This window comes from Conger conger, chromosome 18 (genome assembly GCF_963514075.1).
Source record: "Conger conger chromosome 18, fConCon1.1, whole genome shotgun sequence".
Lineage (NCBI taxonomy): Eukaryota > Metazoa > Chordata > Actinopteri > Anguilliformes > Congridae > Conger > Conger conger.
The window spans coordinates 21,738,364-21,761,481 of NC_083777.1; the positions used below are offsets into that span (position 1 = coordinate 21,738,364).

At 39.5% G+C, this 23,118-nt stretch overlaps 1 protein-coding gene across 1 annotated transcript in view; it reads left to right on the top strand.

The window, feature by feature from the left end:
* The first annotated feature begins 7,119 nt into the window (after window positions 1-7,119).
* The window catches only part of LOC133118638 (AT-rich interactive domain-containing protein 5B-like), a 66,610-nt gene continuing 50,611 nt past the window's right edge, over window positions 7,120-23,118 (top strand). Inside the window, exons 1-3 of the mRNA XM_061228764.1 lie at window positions 7,120-7,238; window positions 7,559-7,813; window positions 16,436-16,670. Of these exons, the coding sequence (XP_061084748.1) occupies window positions 7,218-7,238; window positions 7,559-7,813; window positions 16,436-16,670 (511 nt within the window). The 5' untranslated portion in view covers window positions 7,120-7,217. The remainder of the gene's footprint in view (window positions 7,239-7,558; window positions 7,814-16,435; window positions 16,671-23,118) is intronic.

The following is a 23,118-nucleotide window of genomic DNA, read 5'->3' on the forward strand; positions in this document are numbered from 1 at the left end:
ATCCAGAGTCAGAAACATGTACAGATATATTATGTGACCCAGTTGAACATGCTTTTTCACAGGAACAGAGCTGTCCAAGTCTCTCAACTGCTGTAACAGCCTCTTCACTTCCCACACATTCTTTAATTACTATGTCATTTAAAACCTTGTTTTCATTGCAAAATACAGGACTGCCGCGTTAAATTGAGTGTGTGGCTACACTTGCATTATTGAAGCCCTCGAGCAAAAGTCGTGGTTGTGTTGTTAAATAAAATATGCCACTCAGAGTACGAGAAATAAATAAGCAAATACAGTAATAACTATTATTTATTAGCCATACAGATATAATGATTTTTGTATGACTATTCCTTGGGTCATATAAAAATCAACAAACGCTTATTTTTTATGGCCTTTTCAGGTGTGTTTCTTTTGTTTTATTTATGTATTTTCTGTTGTTTTGCCTTTATTTATTTTTTTCAAAGCAGGACAACCTACAGTATCTGCTCTGTTTTTTTTCCTCACAAGAGCTTTCAAAGGTCACACAAGCATCAACAAAGGCTCATAGACACGAAAGCGGACATGTTTCCAACACAAAATCAACATTTCAGTTTGCCAACAGATGAGCATAATATGCGAGTCAATCATGATTGTTTATTTTCATTTTGGGCCTTGGGAACGATCACAAATGTCGCTCACAAAATGAAATTCACTGAGTCCTAAGGTGTCATTGTGAATTATTAATTCTTATTTGTGCTTGTGGCAGTAAATCCATTTTTACAATGTTCCTTACAATTCCAGCTTTATAGTTTAAACTGACTGTGCTTACGTTGTGTCAGAAGAACATAATTCACCATTTTAATCATGGTATTACCCAGCTATATATACATGTATTTATTTATGAGAGCAAAAGCAAAAGGGAATATGTTTTAAATGTTATGACAGCAATCGGTAGTAGTTACTATAGTGTGTGAATAACACTTATATTGGTAAATATTGGTAAATACTAACATCTCCATCCATTTTCACAATAGGTCTTACTTTTCTCGTGGACTGAACTGAAGTAGGCCAGTGTTGGCTCGGTGTACTCCATTAAAATGTACAGTATGAGGGCTACTGTGTAGCTTCTCCTGGTACTGTTTGAGTACCCGGCGGAATCTCATCATCTGGTATGAAAACAGTTTCAGCTATGACCGACGGCCATGCAAGGGGACTTACAGTTGGGTTCAGCTTCGGCCAGAGTGTCACATAGTGTATCACTGTGCTCCAGCAAGCCTTTTATTTTACAGGATGTAGGGTGTCAATAACTGAGCTGATCTTTTTTTCTGATCAAGTGTATAAGTGTAAATATAATTGTCAATGAGCATACCATATAGGTCCTTACTTGTATCATTTATTTTATACATTCTTTGTTTCTTTGAACTTTGATACATTGAAATTAAATTATTGATCACAGCTTAGAGTTTGTCTAGGTACATTCATATGCTTGATATAGCCTCTTAAACAATACGTGTATCATATATTATGAACACACTGTTAGTATAAGTGAGCTAATTAATCAAATCGGCCTGGCATAATCATAATTATCTAGCTGTCAATCAAAACACAGAGAATGGTCACCAGACAATCTCTGGTTCCTTGCAATAATTTTTTATTTGGCCTTGAAGAATCATAAGTAACCCACCTTATCAGATGGTGGCCTGTTTAGGCTGGAACAGTATTGTTCCATATCGGACCATTCAGCAGAAATAGTTCACAGTGAAAAATGTGTGACATCTGTGAAGGAGGAGTGCTGCGGCTCTCCTGCGCACAACTTTCCTGACCTTTCACCTTTCCCAGAACCCTTTGCACATAGTCTGCTAAAGACTGGTATACACATGTGGACCACCATGGCAACAGTCTGTCACAATTACAGCAATTCCACAAAAATAAAATGATGTAGGTATGCAGTAGTGAGAGAGAGGTTTACCTGAAGCTGCTGACAGTTCTCATTTCTAGTGGTAGGAGGTTCCCACCTCTCTGCTGATTTCACCTGGTGGGCTTAAATAGGCTTCCTGCTTATTTGCCAAGTGTTTTCTTTAGAATATAATAAGGTTTCACCACTGCAGTAAACTGTCTTGTGATCAATCATTGATATTGACCTCTGTGAACTACCCTAGTGATGTTTTATTTTGTTGACAAGATATTCCTTTTTTTTTTTCTTTTTTTTTACTGTTTCTCAGATCCAATTTAAGACAAATACCAACAAAAGTCTTGTACTGTTTTATTCACATTTAAAATAAACTGCAGTACACAATATAGATGATCTACTGTAACTCCATTGACCTGCTATCTTAATCTATCCACACAGAAGTAAAACAGTCAATAGCTCAATTAAAAAATTATGTTTTTAGACTATATGTTTTGGTCATCAACCTTTTTTTGTCCCCAATAATAGAAACTGTCATTTAAGCATGATAGCAATCTGATTATTTTCGAAATATTTGAAAGATATGTTTAAAGCTCTTTTGTAGTCGTTCAAAATAACCAGGGCATTATTTTCAATATGACCTTGTAGGAACAATATATATTATATTGTCAAATATTTTATGTTCTTTTTGAAATATGTTCATATTCACAGGGTGTATGTGTGTGTGTGTGTGTGTGTGTGCGCGCATGTCTCTGTGTGCGCGCATGTGCATGTATGCCTGTGTGTGTGTGGTAGGTTTCTTCCTTTATCTTACGTCATGGTTTATGGGGTCAAAGTAGACTTGCATTTATCACCGTATAGTCACAGTAAATAGTACCAAACAGCTTTATGCAGTTGGCTAAATTATGACACAGGAGTCCCTTACTTCTGCTGGGTACTAACTGATGATTGATTACAATGCTCGACAGTATGATAGCAGTGCTCCATACAGGATGGGAAGCTGCCCCTTGTGGTCACAGTGTTAGTCACTATGTACTCGTTTGACATTCCACTTATTCAGATGAGAAGCAGTGGGAAGGTTGATGATTTCCAAAGCATTTTTCCATTCCTTCAGCGTTAATGTTGAGGAATTCATTTGGAAGAACATGAAAAATGAAGGGGAACTAATTTTGAGGGGGTTAAAAAATTCCGAACTGATTTGACAACCCACATAATGGACGAAATTGTCAATAATTGATTACTTTTCTGGAGCGATCAAATTCTGCTTTTTTTAAACAAGTGAATACCTATTCACATTCTACATCTATATACACAATACCTGGTGTCAGCTGTCATGCTTAATTTGACAACATATTTCACACATATCACAAACTCCCCCTACCCCCTGTCCACTATCCGCCATCCCTTACCCCATGGAGCCGCCTTAAAAAACTACATTTCCCATGAGGCATTTCATCTATTCTAATTCTCTGGCCCAATGTGAGAGCATTCCTATTCTTAACCTCCTTCTTCCAGGGGATCAGATTCATATTCAAAATTATGCATAAGCCATTTTCCCGCAAACTATCAATAAAGCAACTGTATGCATAAGTTGCATTGTAGGAGTGGAAAGAGACATTGCAACATTGTTAATACATTCATAGCTACTAATTATTGTTATTGTTAGTACTAACACACTGCAGATACAGACCTGGGCATAGTCACAATTTTAAAAAAATGTCATTGTATGTATGTTTTTTCTTCTCAATGATCAAAGGGCTAGGATGTCACAGCAGGGCCACCTGCTCCAACAACAAGTCCAAAGAATCTCCTCATGGCATGTCAAACTCACTCCCTGGTGTACTTTATGTATCAACTATTACCTGCACACGAAGGGTTAAATGGATATTTTATTAATGTATTCATTGAATGGTTAGCAAATGTTATTTTTTTTGTCTGTAAGAATGCGGTAATTTGAATCATTTCAGTACAATTTTGTATAATACACAGTGCATTTCTCCATTGGGAACAGTGTAGAGTTCTAATAGCTTCAATTAGAAAAGTAGAAAAATGCTGATGCTGTTTCCTTGCTCGACTTCTATAAATTACTTCAGGTAAAGTGTGTGTGAACCCCCAGGAGACCCACTCTAAATTCAAAACAGGTCTGGAAACCTCCAAAGAGTATCTGACAGAGAATTGTCAACAGCGCATATGTTGAATACCAATAGAACTGTAAATACAAATGCAAATCCCAGAAATGTGTCAGTCACGGCTGCATTTAATTAATGTAAATTCAAAAAAAATAATATGCATTAATGAGTTTGATGACTGCATTTATATTCAGATCAATCGACTCATGTTTTTGGAAAGCACATCCAATCATCGTTCTGACTTTGTTCACCCTGGCATGATGATTAGTTTATTCTGCCTAGATGTACACAAGTGCTTACCCCCTCCCTCCCTCCCTCCCCCCACCCCCCCCCCTCTCTCTCTCTCTCTCTAATACAGTATAAAGAATTCAATTTCACCACAAGCCCTCAAACTACACATTTTCCCAGCAGCTCAGAAAGGTGAAAGATTAGGCCATCAATCTGATACACTCATATAGTCACCCACAAGGATAAACCCGTGCTGTAGAGGAGATCTGTATTGGGACAATGTGAACTGTAGATCGCATTACCCCATGCAATTACATCATCTTTTATTATCAGCCTTTGATATCTGAAGCTAATAATTAGCAGGAACAGCTGGATTGGGCTTATATAAGTATACGAAGTGAAATAGCTGTTATATAGCCTGCTGTTTAATAATTATAATATCGATATTTGCTGTTGGTTTATAGTGGGGTATGCGTGTGCATAACAACGAGAGGGAGGCTTCTTTATCCAGCATTGTTATGTAAATGAGATCAAGTGCTAATGAAAAGGTGTGGTGTACTGTGCTGAGTTTTCTATTAAAACACATTATCTAAATCAAAAGGGAACCTTAACACATTAGCAAATGACAGCACCAGACTAATAATCGGACATCTTGATTCTCGCACACATGTATATTTTATGCGAAGTATCTATCTAATAGTGTCAGCAATACTGCGGCGCAGGAACATTCTTTTCATTCCCTCCTGCCTGTGTGTGTGTGTGTGTGTGCGTGTGTGTGTCCCTTTGATGTCTAACATGCATGGAGGGGGCCTTTAAAGCGCACTGTACTGTATGAAGCAGACAGCTCAGTGTTTTATATTTGCCTCAGAGTCCAATATCATTTATTTGAATACATATAAAATAAATAAATATTCATATCACCTTCAACCTGGCATGTTAACACCAGACCTACGGAACGCCCAACAATCCACGTTATTTTGGTAACAAATTTACAATCCAAATGTAATAATGTGGATTTATGCAGCAATTAGTGTTGCCACACAACGAAGCCTTATTGGTATGTTATTGTGCAATACTACAGACATAGGGGAAATTATTTGTTATTATCTGTTATTATCGTCGCCAGTATCGTTATGGTCATTAGCTATACAGTTGAATAACAGCCTAGAAACTGTAGAAGTCTGAAATATTCCACACGAACAGCAGATAGTACGTAATGTCATTCATTTTCCATTACAGCGCGTCATAACAGGTTTTATTTCTCGTCTCGCTTAGTCCTATTTAATCTCCTCGCAACACCCACTTAACTCAATTACATTTTCGTCACACTCTTCTAATCAACACCCATATAAACCCCCTTTATATGTCATGATCGCTCCTTGCACGTTAATGGCTACATTTTCCAACATCACGTGACGGTAATCCATATTTCAGTCATTTTAAAAAAGTGCACGAACAGTTCTTAAAAGTATAAGCAAATCGATTTCTTAGAAGCACGCATACGCATTGAGCTCGCTGTGCATCGGCACCACCTCGTGACTTCAAACAACACATTGCATAAGGTACAAAAATAGCCCGCATAACTACCGCAGTGCATCCGGGGGTACTGTATTAAACATGTTCTAACTTTCGTTTTGTCATTCCAGTTTATCTGGATTATAGCCTAGCTAGCTATATAAAAACTGCATAGTAGAAGCCACGCAGCTATGCAACACAATAGTATTAAGTACCCTAAAGTCATTTTTATTACAACAACATGAAATAGGCAATGCATTAACAGTCTGGTTGTCGCTGGCTACTGGCTTTCGTTTCCCATATATTCAGAGATTTTCTGCTTCCTCTGTTTCGCGATATGTCATATTTTATGTGCAGAAGCCTAAATACAGTCTTGGGAACAATATCATAAACATATGTGTTATGTCACGGGTTTAGCAGCAAATTTGTCATGTAAACTGCGCGTTGTAATTGTATTTAAACACATTGTTATTTCAGGTTATGTGTGATAATTACGCTACAGTAAGATAACCTAGTCAAATATTAGCCCATTGTTGCAGTTATATGTTTGTAATCCTGCAGCCTGCTATGAATACATATTATTGATTAAATCAACAAGGTTCCTAAAATGTAAGCTGTAGACCTTTGGTGATCTATTACAGTGATTAAATATTTATGCTATAAGCATTATGGCAGTAATTCGACGTTGCCTGCTGTTTCCGTGTTTTGCCAACTATAGCAGCCCGTTTACAGTTGAGGCGCTTTCTTCAAGTGAACAGTGGTGAGCATATACATTGTATAGAGGCGATTGTCATTAAACGGAACTCAGTGGTTATTGCATTTCAAGTATAAACTGACACATTAAAGTCAAATATTTGGACTCGTAGTCCTACACAAAGTCAAACTCTGCCCAAATTGCTACAGTACACGCGCATAACTGGAAAAAAAGAAGAAGAGCGCCCCCGAATCTCTGCAGGAAATGTTCTTTCTATTATAGATACAGTCGTCCTCGACACAGGTCCTGTACGCTATATATTTTGTTAATCACGTCGCTTAAAATAACAAAGTAACAATTTAGCCATTTTACGTATTGCGTAAACGTAGCAAACATTTAAATACCCGTATCCTTTCACGGGAAGTAAAATAAAAATACAAAAAGAGCTACTTGCATTTTTAAAACTGAATCAATACAGATAAACGTACACAGAAACGTATGTTCCCTCGTAATTTCGAATGTAATGCGAATGTTATGCGAATGAGCCGAATAACAGTCGCAAATTCTGAAACATTATTCAAATGCAAAAAAAATGGATTACATAGTTTACATTTTTGAGGTATTTCATTGGAGCTGTCTTGATTTCATATTGAGGGTGTCACAGCTGTAGCGGAGGAAAGATTGTATCCTTCCAGGACCGTTAGCAATCCATTCAAGCCAACAAGTTTGGAGAGAATGTTGTGTTTAATCAATTCAGAACGTCGAGATGGAGCCCAACTCACTTAAGGTATTAGCAATTCTCTTTAGATTTTTAAAATATATTGATAGCGTTTATGTTACACCTGCGTTGATATATACATAGCAGTCATTTTTGAAACTCTGAAATTACCAAGAAACTTTTATTACAAAATATGCAGTGTTAGCAAGCATGAAATATATCGTTTCATCTCTAAAATCGTACAATCTACATGTCTTTATTTTGTTTCCTGAAATTATTTTTGCTCATTCATCCTTCACTCCCGAATTAATTAACTCATGTCGTTTGTGTGTTTATTGAATGGAGATGTGATCATTTATTGAATTATCTGTTTATTATCGTTTCCGCAGTGGGTCGGCTCACCTTGTGGTTTGCACGGACCTTACGTTTTCTACAAGGCATTTAAATTTCACCTTGAAGGCAAACCAAGAATTCTGTCCCTGGGCGACTTTTTCTTTGTGAGATGTAAACCGGGAGATCCGATCTGCGTAGCGGAGCTGCAGCTGTTGTGGGAAGAAAGGACAACCAAGCAACTCTTATCTAGCTCCAAACTTTATTTTCTACCAGAAGACACTCCCCAGGGAAGAACTGTCTGTCACGGAGAGGTGATTACAAATATCTTGTGATGCTTATTCGCGGCTTAAGTTATATGCTTACATTATTTATTTGAATGGCGTTTCATTTCATTTCAATTGAAGCACTGGGTATATATGACCTATATGTATTCAGTCTTTGAATTTGCAATGACGTAAAGCCACATAGCACGTACCAAATCATGCGCTCGAGTCTGCTTTATCAGTGAAACAGCGAGTCGAGATTCAGTAGACTAAATGTATGGAGGATTATATTGTTTCCCATGGTATCATCTGACTAAGTACAAAAAAAAAAAAAAAAAAAAAAAAATTGCGAATAGCAGTTTGTGGGTTTGGTCTGTAACTATACATTTTACCGTTCTGTTGCGTGAAGGTTTTTATAATGAGATGGCCTAATTATATGCTATCGTGGAAGATTATAGCCGACTCGATTGTGTTCAGTAAAGTTATTGAAATTATGTGTTTTATATTAAAATATGTATTATGTAAAATAGAGAGGAAATTACGAAATGGAGGCAAATGTAATAACAGAAACCGTCACGTTACGAGTCGACATAATAAGATGATACATGACATTTACAGCAATAGCCCACATTCAAATCTGTGGTAGATCTGTCCGGGCGTAGTTTTAAGCAGACATGAAACCAACCAGCACCAACATGTTTAACAGTTAGCAAAACATTCGCACTTAATCCATAAAACATGATCTGTCAGTTTTAATTTACAACTTCGAACGGTTACCGTGCAACCTTAAAGGCAGAAATTACATAGCTCCAGTCAAGAAGTATTATAAACGGTCATTTTCTATGTAAGCATTCCCTTGCTTTCGGTCTGCAACGATTAATAATGGCAATCTGATAACGACAGCTTGATTCTGTGTCTTAAAGGGGACGCGTGACATTTATGAAGGTTATTATGTCAAAACGCTGCAGTTCGGTTTTTGCCTCTTACACATGCTTCTGTAGTTAAAGTAACACGATGTCTTGATTTGGGGATTAAGCGTGTGAGAGCGAGTCCGGATATGTTTGCATTATCTTATCTCATGATCTGTTGCAAAGTTCAATGCGTAGATTGCACCGATAACGACTGCTTATTACGCGTTGGTAGTTTAATGAAAGTGTAAAAAAAAAAAAATTTGGCGAGCGAACTGTGTAGACACCGCGAATCAACAGCTTGGGGAGACGAGGTTATTTCAGTTTTTAATGTGTTTCCCGTGAAGAGTCAAGAATCATATTTCCGTTTGATAATATGCAACAGGTTCCACGTGTGGACGACCTTAGCAAAATCCGAACATGTAAATGTCGATTTAAAATGTTACGCGCATCGCACGTTTAGCCGGGAATATTTGTCTGTTTAACTTATATGCACCAATAACCGTAAAGAATATGGTGTTGGCTCCTGATATACGTTTAAAGTTCATAATGTATTTAATCTACTCTTGTGATCGTACTCCCCAACGACTTTTCATTAGCCCCCCCAGCTTGACTGTGAATTATTTGCTTTCCAAACGTATAACGTTTACATGACCCCAAGAGATTTAGGCCACTATACTATAGTACAATGTACATTAGAGTTGATTTAACTCAAGCATTTTATTGTGAGGAATTAGCAATCCAAGAGCAGCGTGTGGTAGCATTGGATACATTATCCTACTTTATGATATATATGTTTATTACATAACTTGGTATTAATCGCCTATAAATGTTATTTTTGCTAAATTATTTATTGTAACTTAACCCTGACTTTCATCTTACCACCTGAAGACCATTGGCATTTTATGAGTGGTATCAAAGTGTCAAATGCCATAATGACCTCACCATCATTGAATAACATTAATTTTAGGTGTTAGAGCGCAAATATGTGATTAGAATTTTCCCAACCAACTGAACGGATACTGATGTAACAATCACTACTGGTAGCTGAAAGCAGAGTTCTAGAACACTGACACAGAATTTAAAAAAACATTAAAAAAAATAATTAAAAAACTACTCTTGAAAATAACTGCAGTACTGAATAGTTAATCACTTGCATGTTTTGAAAATGCACCAAATAGTTATTGTCTCGCTCTTTTAACAAAGTGTGTGTGCAAAGTTGGATATGACCCCTGTCGTTTGGTAAATTGCGAACGCTGATTACTGCTCCGATGTAAGCAGATTTTAGGCCCCTTCAGATGCAGCGGCCCCAGCAGGAGAGGAGAGGGGGGGGGGGGGGAGAAAACGTAGAACAGGTTGCCCTCCTCTGACGTTCATTTGTGTCTTTGTTCTTTACTTCAGCTCTCAAAAACCTTTTTTTTCTGCTTCAGACTTTGATGCTTATTTAATAAATTTGCTCTGTCAATATTCAATTTGAGAATTTAACTCAGTGCATATAGGACTGTCATTTTGACAATGCTCTAGAACTCTGTTAGCTTTTCAAAATATATGATCTAATATATTATAATTCATGAAATATATATGAATATATTTAGTAAATTTGATTGTGTACTCTTGCATGCCCTGCCTTGATTGCACTTCAAATGGGGCCATCTATTGTAATCTTTGTAATTGGCTTATTAAGGCTAAACAAAGTGTTTGAATCCAAACAAATTTCATTTCTGGTTGTGTGATTTGTGTAGTTTGGTGCCAACACCAGAACAGTGACAGTCTAAATTGAAGTGACATTCAGACATTCAGAATTCAAACTGACTTTTTAAAAGGTAGTGCATTTGTTAAAATATGAATAATCTTTATTCTTGTTTCTGAAAATATGTATTAGCTTTGTTGTGAGTAAATACTATTTTTACACACTATTAATATTCATGGGCAGTGTATTTTGTTGTTGAATCAAAGTACATACAGTGGCTAGTATTCTATTGACAAAGGGTCACTGATGAAGTATTTGTCATACAATGAGGCTATTTTACGTTAAAATTGGTTTGATGGTTGTGCAGTGTTGCCAGGAAACTGGGACTTCTCCACAATGTTCCTCAAAAGTCATCATCAATAAAATGACCTCCATACAAATTCTAAAATCATTACCTCACACAACCCGTCTGTGATGACTTCCGTAAAATTTTTTATTCTGAATTATCCCAGTTCATTCTTCAAATAACCTACAAATGAATCTGGCAAGAGATCTTGGACAACTCAAACTGATTGAAAAGGATGGATTCATATTTTAAATTTCTGGTGATGACCCTGCTCCAAATCCAGGAGCCTGTGACAGGTAATATAGATCTAGCTGACAGGACAAAGAACTGTATGTATGTAGCGAGCAAACAGGTGCCATTATGTTTTAAGCTCAACAAATGCATTATATTCAAGAGCTGTCAATCAAAACAACAGTATAGGAGAAAAAAAACACATTTTCTGGCATATAACATTGTATTTTATTTAATCGCTTGTTAATAATCAGCAACATTTGTAATTGTTGCATAACTTCACATTCATTAATATCATGTACATAATTATTGCCATTAATTTTTTAGCTTTGAATTGAATCCGTCTGTCTGGAAGGGGTCTTGAAACCCAATACCCGCTGTACTGTAAGGCATATACAGTGCGTTTCAAAGAAGCCAGAGTTGCAGTGAATAGACTACAGCTATTGAAGGTGAGCAAGTGACAGTTATAGGGAATATTGAGAGCAGGTTGTATGTTCCAGGTGGCTCACTTCACTAGACCCAGGTGATGTCATTTCCTCTCCAGTCTGACATTGTCATTCTCTAGCAAAAGAGCAGTGACAGGAACCACAACAAGCCTGCAGTGATCTTTACTCTGGTAGTGTGACTACTGCCTAGTCTAAGGCTGGGGAGAAGCTCGGGAGAGCACAATTACCCTCACATTAATACATGTGCTGTATTTTAAACAAATTAACTAAGTACGCTGCCAAAACAACTACCCTTGTTTCTCAGCAAGCAAGACTCCATTTCTTTTCCAGAAAGCAGCCTGGTCGATTGTAATGATTAATGCTTATTTCTGTAGCTCTTACGTAGCATTACATTTATTTAGCAGATGCTTTATCCAAGGCGCCATACAATCAGTGCAAACTGAAGGGCATTGGAGCAACTACAGGACAGGTTAGATGAGGTGCGATTCACATAAAGTATCAGTCGTCTCCAGCCATGCACCTGTAGTCCAGTTCACATTGTGAATATAGGCCAAGTATGGCATATGAAACTCGAAGCATGGCACCGCACAGTAGATATGTGTGAAATCAACCTCAGTGGATGTAACAATAACACTCTCAAACTGGGGTTTGGATATGCTTCAGTTATTATTGGGATTGGGATTGTTAATAAACTGGTGGAAAATGCACAGGTATTGTCCTAACTTTCCACATTAGTACAACGCTTTGACGCAGTAGTGCTATTTTTGGAGAGAGAAAAAACAAACCTTTATATATATTAATATAAATTACAAAGACTTAATTCAAGAAATGATACAGTACACTGGTGTAATAACAGGCTGCTGGGTTATAGATTCCTATGCAGTTTCTGTACCGTATTTTAGTGTCCTATTTAGAATTCCAACAATTTTAATATTGGGGCTGACTTGTGCCTTAGGATTTCAATTTGGTTTAACGTAATCAGAATATGAGGTGGACTAGGGAGAAGTGAGCAGTATCTAATTAGTTTTCTCAGCTATTATTCTGAATTACAAAGCAGCGTGTCATGAGGGTTGTCACTTGAACACTGTTATCATGGAAAAAATTTGTGGCATGAATCCAGAATGTTTTTTCTTCTTGCTGCTTGGCAAAGGCCCATGTGCCGTGGATATATTTATAGCTAAAATGAGATGATCTGTTATGTTTTCTTTTTAAAGGTACCATTCTTTAATGTGATACGGTATTAACGGTTCAGCGCACATTCCCCCGTAGGGGTGTTCCTAAAATTAGGACACAAGTGGCAAATATTAATGACCATATGTGTTTCATATGGACCATATGCAACAAACCACATGATACATGCCTGAAACAATGGCTGGAATTCTGAATGGGGGTGGAAAAAAGCAAACTTGCGTAACTGCTCCTTGAATAGAGTGTGAAAATTGCCCTTCAGCAAATTAATTTCTTAATAGAATGAAATTATTTGCAGATTTCGGTCATTACCCACTTCGTGATCGCTGCATACCTCAGTTTTCGTGTTAAAACACAAATGACACCAGAGCACATGATATTTGGATTGAGTGTTTGTTCTCAGCATTTATAACCAGAAGATCACTTTTCTCAGATGATACACTAAACCTTTAAAAGCAGAATACAGCCTTTAATAAATAGCATAAATAACCATGAATAAATGACTGCACACTGTCTCAATCTTATAAACAGCATGCAGTCCAGCTTGTATTGTGATTGCACAACAGTTTGCACTAAAATGATCTATTTTTGTAGATCTGTGCTTTTTTACAATGAGACACAGCTGAAAGGATATTCCTGGCTTCTCTTAATTACAAACATGGGTTACACTTTGATGTGTGATGTGGTCATTTGATGAGGGAGATGACCAATACTAGTGAATGTGAAGTGAAGGAAAGGTTGAGTAAAAAAATATCTCTAAAAAAAATAAATAATGAAAATGTACTTTTAAAATTGACATTTAAAAATTAGATATTTTTGTAGTAGCCTTTTGTAGCAAAGGGGTAGAATGTTGCATGTGGCTAGTCAGAAACCAGAGAATCAAGTAAAAATACAGTATACAGTTTAAACTAAATTATTTATTCTATGGAGAGCTGACAAATCCAACCAGTAAAGTCAATCCAATCCAAAAAACAAAGACTATTTTAATTATTCTACTGTCCACGCAATATTTTTAATATACAAATAGCTATAGAGATTATATTTGAATACCAATATATTTATCACTTCTGTTTAAATTCAGAAACAGCTTTGATTACATGTGATGACAGTGTGATCTTTTTCATGTGTGAATGTGAGAAAGCTCAGTTATCATTTGACTTGGCAAAATGGCGTATTGTGTGCCTTGTTACTAGACCTTGGTCAGTTACAGTATGTAATTACTGTAAAATAATTTTCCAGGATTTACTGAGCTTGTCTGGTGTACTGGAAGCAATGAAATACTCTCAAAAAGTTAAAACCCTCAAGTTCTTATCCTATTGGTTGGCAAGATCAATCGAGCACAGAAAAGTATTTGAATCCAAAACATTTACTTCATTGACCCAGGGTCTGCTCGTTACCATGTCAGTAATTCCATAGGCATTATAGAAAGTGTAAAAATCAGTAGTGGCCTCTCCCCCAGGATCAGTGGAGGGGAAGATTCTCAGTGCAACATCCATTTAACTTGATGTATAATAATACAAATTTTGGAACTTCATATGTGCATTAATCTCAAGGGTACCAAAATTACCCAAACACATCTCATGAAAACATTGTTATTCGTCTCAGTTTTGATATTGTAGCTTAAATCATAATACGCATACTATTTGTAATAATATCGCAATCACACGCATGCTGCAACTAGTCATAAGAATACTATTACAGCTGTCGTAAAGAAGCCAGGAATGAGGTAACGGGAAGAGCATGCGGGCGATCTCCATGTTTTGTGTTCAATACAAATGCAATGTAATGAAACTCAGTGCCGTCATCAGTTTGGAGGATCTGAAACCTTGGCTTTGCACAATAATTTTAGTAATTGCTGAACTCAGTGTTAGGCACAAAATCAATGTTAGGCACGCATTCTCGCACAATTTAAGTGACAGTGGACGTACATTTCTGTTCTTCAAGGATGGATCAAATTTCCCAAATGAAGCCTGAAAGCACAGTAATGTTCTGTTTGGGTACAAATTAGTATGTTTACCAAGCAAAAAACCTACCGATTAATTATATAATGCTGGTTAGGGGTACGAATTTATGTAGCTATAGGTACATAAAGGTAAAAGCATTTGTATTTTAATTTCTGCGAGTGCATGTACAGTGTGTTAAAATTTGATTTAAAAAACTGTTTTGCAAATTGTGAAAATCAAACTGGAATGAAATCTGGCCTCTTAAAGGATACAGGCATGGTAACTATGCGCTGGATCCATATATTCATGACTCATGAATATTCATCCATGTCCTACTGCAGAGAATTTGAAATTACCACATTGCCTCGTATGCAGTTTTGTCAAATTCACTGATATATGGTAATCTCATTTTGATGTAACCCAGCTGGTTCTTTATTGCTCTAAAGCATTATTATCCTTATTATAGCATTCCCATCATCCATCAGTCATGCTATTTCTTTTTAACCTTTGACCTTTGCGGTGATTGCCCTAACATTAATCCAAAGAGTGGCTGGATCAACTAAGCATTTGTGTGTCACTTCCAACTGTATGCGAATGAATCTCAATTAACCACAACTCCATTTGTTTTACTCTCACTTTAATTTCTTAACATGGTATATTTGGCCTGTCTTCAAAGACATTTACATTTTTGCTCAATAACAGATCAGTTTCTTGTCAATGCATGGTGGAACATCCGCATATGTTATATTATTATGTTTATTTCGGTAGCTGTCGCTAATTGATGTTTTCATACTGCATCATGAGTTAAAAGAACAGTGTTTTTGGAACTTGGCCAAGGCTGACATTAATCACGTGTGGATAATCATGCCTATGGATTTAAAAATGTGTATACATTTTTTTTCATGAAACGGTACATAATAGATGTGACTTCAATAATCTTTTTTATTTTGCTACCACTTTGTTATGGGGGTGTCTTGGAAGAGATCAGAGATTGAATTATAGAGAAAGTTGACTTGCTTGCTTGATCAAATGAATTTCTAAGGCAACTATTGTGAAACAGAGTTTTGTGATGTCATGCCTTTTAGGTTTCTGGGCCAAATCTTGAGAGGGAGAGTCTCCAGTATAACGCAACATAATTGTAAATATAGACTTATATAGCAATATTTCTTCTAAAGAAATGAAAAAGAGAAGTGGGATCTGGGGTGCTGATTAGGGGAGGTACTCGCCGTCACTCCCAAACTATGTTATATCTGTTTTTGTATTTTCAGATGTTATACCTTATATGTACACAACTCTTCTACTTATCAAGGTTTTTCATTGAAGACCATGATTAACTTCATTAGATGAATCAGGTGTCATAGCGCTGGGCTAACACAAAAATACGCACCCACACTGGCCCTTTTCGGATAACACTGGACAGCCATATTAATCTCTCTTTTGAAGGCTATAAAAATGTTCAACCCCTAAAGACCATATACAATACTGCAGTCCAGGCATAGTTTTACAGGAACCATGGAAACATGAAATTTGCACATAGTGATACATGATACCAACATTTCTGTGAACTTATAAACCGCTATTTACTTCTGCATTATGTGTGGATAATAAGCCTTCAGACAATCATGTGAAATTCAGGAAGTGAAACAAGTGGGTTTTGGTATAAACCTCAACTTCATTTGGGCGGTGCCATCCAAGGAGTCAGCATGGAGACCTTTACATAACCACAAGGACAAGAAAAAAAAGTCCCGGCATATAGGTATTCTATTTTGTCATCCTTTAAATTATCTTTGTGTTACTCACAGTATAATACAGGAAACCCAGGCCACTAGACCCTCTCTATGTCAGACACCAAAATGGTGAGCATGTGAAAAACGTAGCCATGTTGTCCAGCCTAACGCCGCGTCTGTTTCCGACGCAGGACGAGATTGTTGCCGTCTCAGACAAGGTCATAGTGAAGTTGGACAACCTGGTGAAATGGACGGTCTGGGACGTGTCGCAGTGGAGGCGCGGGCTGAGGCCAGAGCCCCTGAAGCCCTCTGTTCTGAAGGAGTTGGGAAACAACGGTCGCCGGGAGGCCCTGCACCAGTACCGAGAGTCCACCCTCAACAGCGGACTCAGCTTCAAAGACGTCCTGAAAGAAAAGGCCGAACTCGGTAAGCCTCTGCCCGTTCTCCTTTCACCGCCATCAGGCTCAGAGCTATCCGCTAGCGGGGCCGCCTAACTGCTCAGCGAGAGGAGAATTCTACTTTAGCACAGACATCTTTGGGGCAGCCTGTAGCCTAGTGGTTAAGGGACATGACTGGGACCCGAATGGTTGGTGGTTCAATCCCTGGTTGAGCCATGATAAGATCTGTGCAGCTGTTGCGCCCTTGAGCAAGACCCCTTAACCCCACATTGCTCCAGGGAGGATTGTCTCCTGCTTAGTCTAATCAACCGGAAGTCACTTTGGATAAAAGCGTCAGCTAAACAACTGTACTCTCAAGTAGTGTAATGTACATTGCTCGCCACATTGGTATCAGGAGTGGGATTGAGAAGGGTGGGCTTCAAAGTGCCTCACCAGGGATGGCTGGGTGTGAGGGCACACTCTAGGGAAGAGAGGGAGTAGTGGAGCTGCCTAAATGCTATATGCTGGAGGCTTACTTCTGGAAACTTCCAAAAAGACGACTGGAAGGCTTGGAGATCGACCTCCTTGATCTCAGTCAAATATTTGCACACTGTAGTGTACAAGAAAGCTTGTAAGGCTGAGATTTGTATGTAACACGCACTGCTTAAACACTATCTGCATGAAACTCCGCTGCTCTGGATGAAATTTCCATCTCCGCAAGTGTTTCCTTTTTTTATTTTTATTGTCAATTTGTTGTGTCATAGTGCAGCTTGTGAATAATGAGGAACTTAAACATGCTTTTCATTCTAAGGAAAATTACACATCCATGCTAAAGGTTGTGGTTACATTTACTGTACAGTATTAAGCGAAGTTAAAAACGATATAACACACATTTATACATCTCTTTAGCAGGCTTGAGGTCGTGCCGAAGCCTTTCCCAGCTCCATGCAAAGCCTAAAATGTAAAGTTTATTGGCTCATAAACGTGTCATTTTCTGTACTGGTTTCCTATTTGCCCAAACAGAAGAATTCCATGCCTGGAAATCTCCCTGAAAGATCTGTATATTGTTAAGGGCTCAGTTTACACCACAATACACATGCGCTTCCTTCAGAACCATTGTATAATAGGGTACATTCAATTCTGTTTAAGGAACTGTCTGGATTGTTAGGGTTAAAAAGAGAAGCAAAACAAATGCAGTAGACACACACTCACACACAGGACATTATACTTGGTGAATGCACTTACGGAGAGGAAACTGATGTTTATGCCTGTTCCAGTCATTCCCATTTGCACACCGGATTGTTTCAAATGTAATGTAGCCCTTGAGTCAGCTTTTGTAGTTGCTTATACAGAGATTAATGTATGAATCAATGATGGCTGTTTTTTCACCTACTCATTGAGCTGGGACCACATTAATGATCAATAACTGGGAAACAGCAAAACAAAATGTGTTCAGAGATTTATTGGTCGTCACACAAGTGCCTTATTATATATGTGTAGGTTTTTTTGTTTTTTTTTACAATGCTAATGAGTTGTTTCTTAATGACCACATCAGCCTGGTCTGTGTTGTCAGGACAGTGAATGCAGTGATTCATATTATTCCCGAATCCTCTTAGTCAGAGAAAGAAAGGGATAATTCAGCCAGTGCACTTGTAGTTGGGCAAAGCAGTATTCCATCAATCCATCCATCCATTATCTAATCAGCTTATACCTGGTCAGGGTCATGGGGGCAGGGGTGGGGGGGGTGGGGGGGGGGAGGGGGCTTCAGCATATCCCAGCATGCATTGGGTGAGAGCCAGGAACACACCCCAGACAGGTCGCCAATCCATAGCAGAGACAGCAGTATTGATAATGGACATCAATCATGAATCAAACAGGTACATGTATTGACGTGCAATATAACTTTTGCTCTGAGAGTGGTCTGCTTGCCTCTGTTGAAGGTTGTTCATTATTTAGTGTGGAACAAAATAATAATTGACATTGTGTTGCAATAGGGAGTTATTATGAATCTTTCTTTTCATGTCTGTACACAAACTTATGCTATTTTCCTTTGTTGATGTCAGCTGTGTTAAAAAAAATGGCTTGGGAAAGAAAGATACATTTTAGACCCACCCCTGTTGATGCAAATTTAGCAGCCGCTGCTAATTGTGCTGAAATACCGTGTGTTTAAATAATTACGTGAAACAGCTTTCAGGGAATCTCTGTGCATCTACTGAAGATGACAGCTAGGTCAAAACACAGCTGCGATTGGTGAGTAATTAGCTTGGATGGTCCTAAAAATATTTTGCCGAACAGCTCAGTGGCGAACGTTTTGTTCTCAATTGAATTAAAATGTGTGAGTCATTATTAAGCTTTTTCTCAACTGAACTGAACAGAATCATCCGTTATATTGAAGGAGAGGTTTGCTGGTGACCAACAGCTGTTATAATGTAGTAATGACATTCGCATAGTTGTGTACACTGTATTTGGTGTGTGTCACTGAATTAAGGCTGAATCAGCCCATATATAATATGTGCTTGTCTCACATTGGAGAGCCATTCTTGGGTGAAGGCCACTGTGCGATAATTATTTTAGAGCATAACATGCCCTTTCATCACTGAAATTTGTATTATTGTACATCATTTCAGATTCACAGTAAAATACACAGTAAAACTACACAGTAAAATATTCAGTGTTAAATATACATGAGTTCATTATGGCCACAATTAACACTGAACATTTTACTGACTCTTCCGTTCCACTACCTTGGAAGTGCTGGTCTTACAGCAATATTGCGCTTATCTGCTCTATCAGCTGAAGTGATATCCATTCTGCATGACTATACTTTTGTGAGCTTGTCATTTCTTCCATCATGCTCCTGTTTTGCTGGGGTCTTGGGCCTGCGATTCAGACCTGGGCCAAGCAGTCATTTGGTAGAAATTCTTAGAAACCCTTCATGCGGCTGTAAAAATCAGCAGCTTCATAAGAAACGTTCAGAACCCATTTCTCCATTGATAGCATGTTATGCTTCCGCTTGTTTCGTTAAAGATTCTCATGGGCCTCGGGGAGTGTATTCTATATTTTCAAGAGCATTTCAAGAGTTAAAGTATTTCAGATGCATACTGACACTTGGGTTTTTAGAGTTTTGTTATTATAAATAATCAAGGCAGGAAGCAATGAATACTTGGCCGATATGAAAGCATACATCCCTGTATCTCGTGAGCAGAAATATGAAAGCTCTCTGTTCAGCTGCAGGGCCTGTGCAGGCATTGAGATCATTTTAATGGTTTATCTTGCCATGTGGGTTAGATCTTCAAGTTCTTGAGTTTTGCATTCAGCAAGGTCCTCCTAGCATACATGCCCTCGTTGCTGCCGCGGGGTGGAAATTGAAATCCCCACCCGATCCCTGGAGTCGGGCAATGGGAGGGTCGCCGGTCCACAAATCCGTGATTCACCTCTGCTGGAAACAGGCAGTCAGGACCACGGCAGGGCTTACAGAGAAACACGGCGACAGTAATTATGTTTTTCTTCAGTGATGAAATGGCTCTTGGTTCATAGAGTGAGTCATGTACACGTGTGCACATGTGGTGAAAACACCTTGCACAATAGGCTTGCGTTCATCACCACACGCTTGGGGGCCAAGGACAGAATTCATGCTCCAGAACATGGATAATATCGGTGTTTAACTCATGACCGCATTTTCTATCCAACGCTGGGCATCCCTATCAGGATGATGTACTTAAAGATAATCACAGCGCCGGTAGTCAGTGCTCTGTGTTGTCAACACAATCTGGCCTGCTTGTGTAACCATAGGGATTGACAACAATGGAACATACTGCAGTGTGTTATCCTGCAATATATTTAATATTGCTGTGAAACATGTGTACCGTATATTGCAGTATTTAGCCATTCTTTAAGGGAAAATTCCAGTAAAAAATAGCATTTTGCTGCATGCACTTTATTTTTCTGATTTGTTTATTATGTCATTAGACAAATTTCACTCACAAATTTATCATGGAGCTTTATGCGGAACATGGCAGCCGTGGTACAGTAGTCTGTTTTCTAACTGTGCCACGGTGCCCTGTCGCTTCCCAAGAGAGCAAGGGTACGGGCCCCCAGCACGCTGACAATGTCATGATCCAGAATGGCGGATACAGCTGAAGGACCATGTCATCGCCAGCTCGTCCCCACGCCTGCCATCCCCCACCATAACGGACCGGACGGGGCCCTGCGTCAGACGCTAGCTCATGGGGTAACGCTGAGACCCCTGTACCACTCCTGCCATCCCCCACCATAACGGACCGGACGGAGCCCTGTGTCAGACGCTAGCTCATGGGGTAACGCTGAGACCCCTGTACCACTCCTGCCATCCCCCACCATAACGGACCGGACGGGGCCCTGCGTCAGACGCTAGCTCATGGGGTAACGCTGAGACCCCTGTACCACGCCTGCCATCCCCCACCATAACGGACCGGACGGGGCCCTGCGTCAGACGCTAGCTCATGGGGTAACGCTGAGACCCCTGTACCACTCCTGCCATCCCCCACCATAACGGACCGGACGGGGCCCTGCGTCAGACGCTAGCTCATGGGGTAACGCTGAGACCCCTGTACCACTCCTGCCATCCCCCACCATAACGGACCGGACGGGGCCCTGCGTCAGACGCTAGCTCATGGGGTAACGCTGAGACCCCTGTACCACTCCTGCCATCCCCCACCATAACGGACCGGACGGAGCCCTGTGTCAGACGCTAGCTCATGGGGTAACGCTGAGACCCCTGTACCACTCCTGCCATCCCCCACCATAACGGACCGGACGGGGCCCTGCGTCAGACGCTAGCTCATGGGGTAACGCTGAGACCCCTGTACCACGCCTGCCATCCCCCACCATAACGGACCGGACGGGGCCCTGCGTCAGACGCTAGCTCATGGGGTAACGCTGAGACCCCTGTACCACTCCTGCCATCCCCCACCATAACGGACCGGACGGGGCCCTGCGTCAGACGCTAGCTCATGGGGTAACGCTGAGACCCCTGTACCACTCCTGCCATCCCCCACCATAACGGACCGGACGGGGCCCTGCGTCAGACGCTAGCTCATGGGATAACGCTGCCCGGGCTTCCGTGACTTTCAGCGGGCGTTGCGCTTGCCCACAGCCCGCTTGCTGTCGAGCGGGAATAAAGAATGAGCGGATTCATCCGTTAACTGAATTTGGCACCGCCGCGCGTCTCAATTTGAGGCTACTAAACCAACTCCACTTGGTTGCACTCACAAAGGGGGAGAAACTGGGGTCCTAGTATGAATTACATAATGCTTTGAAAGGAGCTGCTCGTCAACACATCTGTAAGAAAACCTATGAGGTGGCCATAGGAGAGTGCTTTCCTATGTATGGAGGCCTGATATTGTGCGGCCCACCAAATGTGCGCAACACAGAGGAGCAGAGAGGCAGGGAAGTGGAAACAGATGCCATGTTGGCTCAAACAGGCAGGTAATTTACTTTGCTCCAAACGCTGTACAAATGATTTTGACAAGCAGCACAGCAACTGTGTGTGGGGATCCGGGCCATGTTCTGTGTTTCAGGCAAACATAATCATGGATATTCTTGTGCAGAGGCCTGATAAAATGAAAAGAGAAACTGAATCAAGACTGACGCAAACAAGTTTTCATGTGCTGTTTTCATTACACTCATTTTTGGAATGCCGTTTTTAGAAATGCCCGTTTTTCCACAGTAATGAAATCAATGCTTCATTTATCATTAAATTTTGCTACGTTTAGCTGGAATCATCGAGTGCCTCGGTATTTGCTGTGAGCAGTTTCAGGCTTTTATAGCTATGCCTTGATTACTTGCAGGCCTGTTGGAAGTTTACATGTGCTATTTTTTTCAGTACAACTCTCTGCTCATATCATTAGTTCCCTTATGACTAAAGTTTGGCCCCTTGCCAGGACTTCTAATTCTGTAAGCTGGAGTGGAAACATCTATTAGTCGCAGGGAATGTCTGTGTTTTTCAATATGGGGGAGATATGTAGTATGTGCCTTGTAATCATCTCTTAATTCCATATACAGTGTTTATGTTATGCTACAGTTCCAGCTGCTTTGAATCTCACATACTTTGTGGAAGCAGTAATAGCCCATCCGCTGTTAAACAATGGCAGTGTCTCTGAGTGTTGTCCTTAGAGGAAATGAACAGTTTTATTGTCCATTCATTGCCGACACTGAAACAATAGAGAAGTTATTAATCTAGCCTCTCCCAAAACATAAAATAACCCGCTTCAGTATCAACATTGATCTATTTAGCGGATTTATGATGTGTGAGATTTATATTTGTAATTGCAATTGTATCATTTAAATTTTCTGAATGGCCAATGAAGTGTTGATATTGAGCAGTGTCCTGTTTATTGTCTCCCCCTCCCCGCCAGGCATTCTGACATCATTCATGCTAAGGACCAGCAGTATGCTGAAAAACACAGTGTGGTTTCTTCAAAGCGTGGTGCTGCCCAGCCATAATGAAACATCAGAAT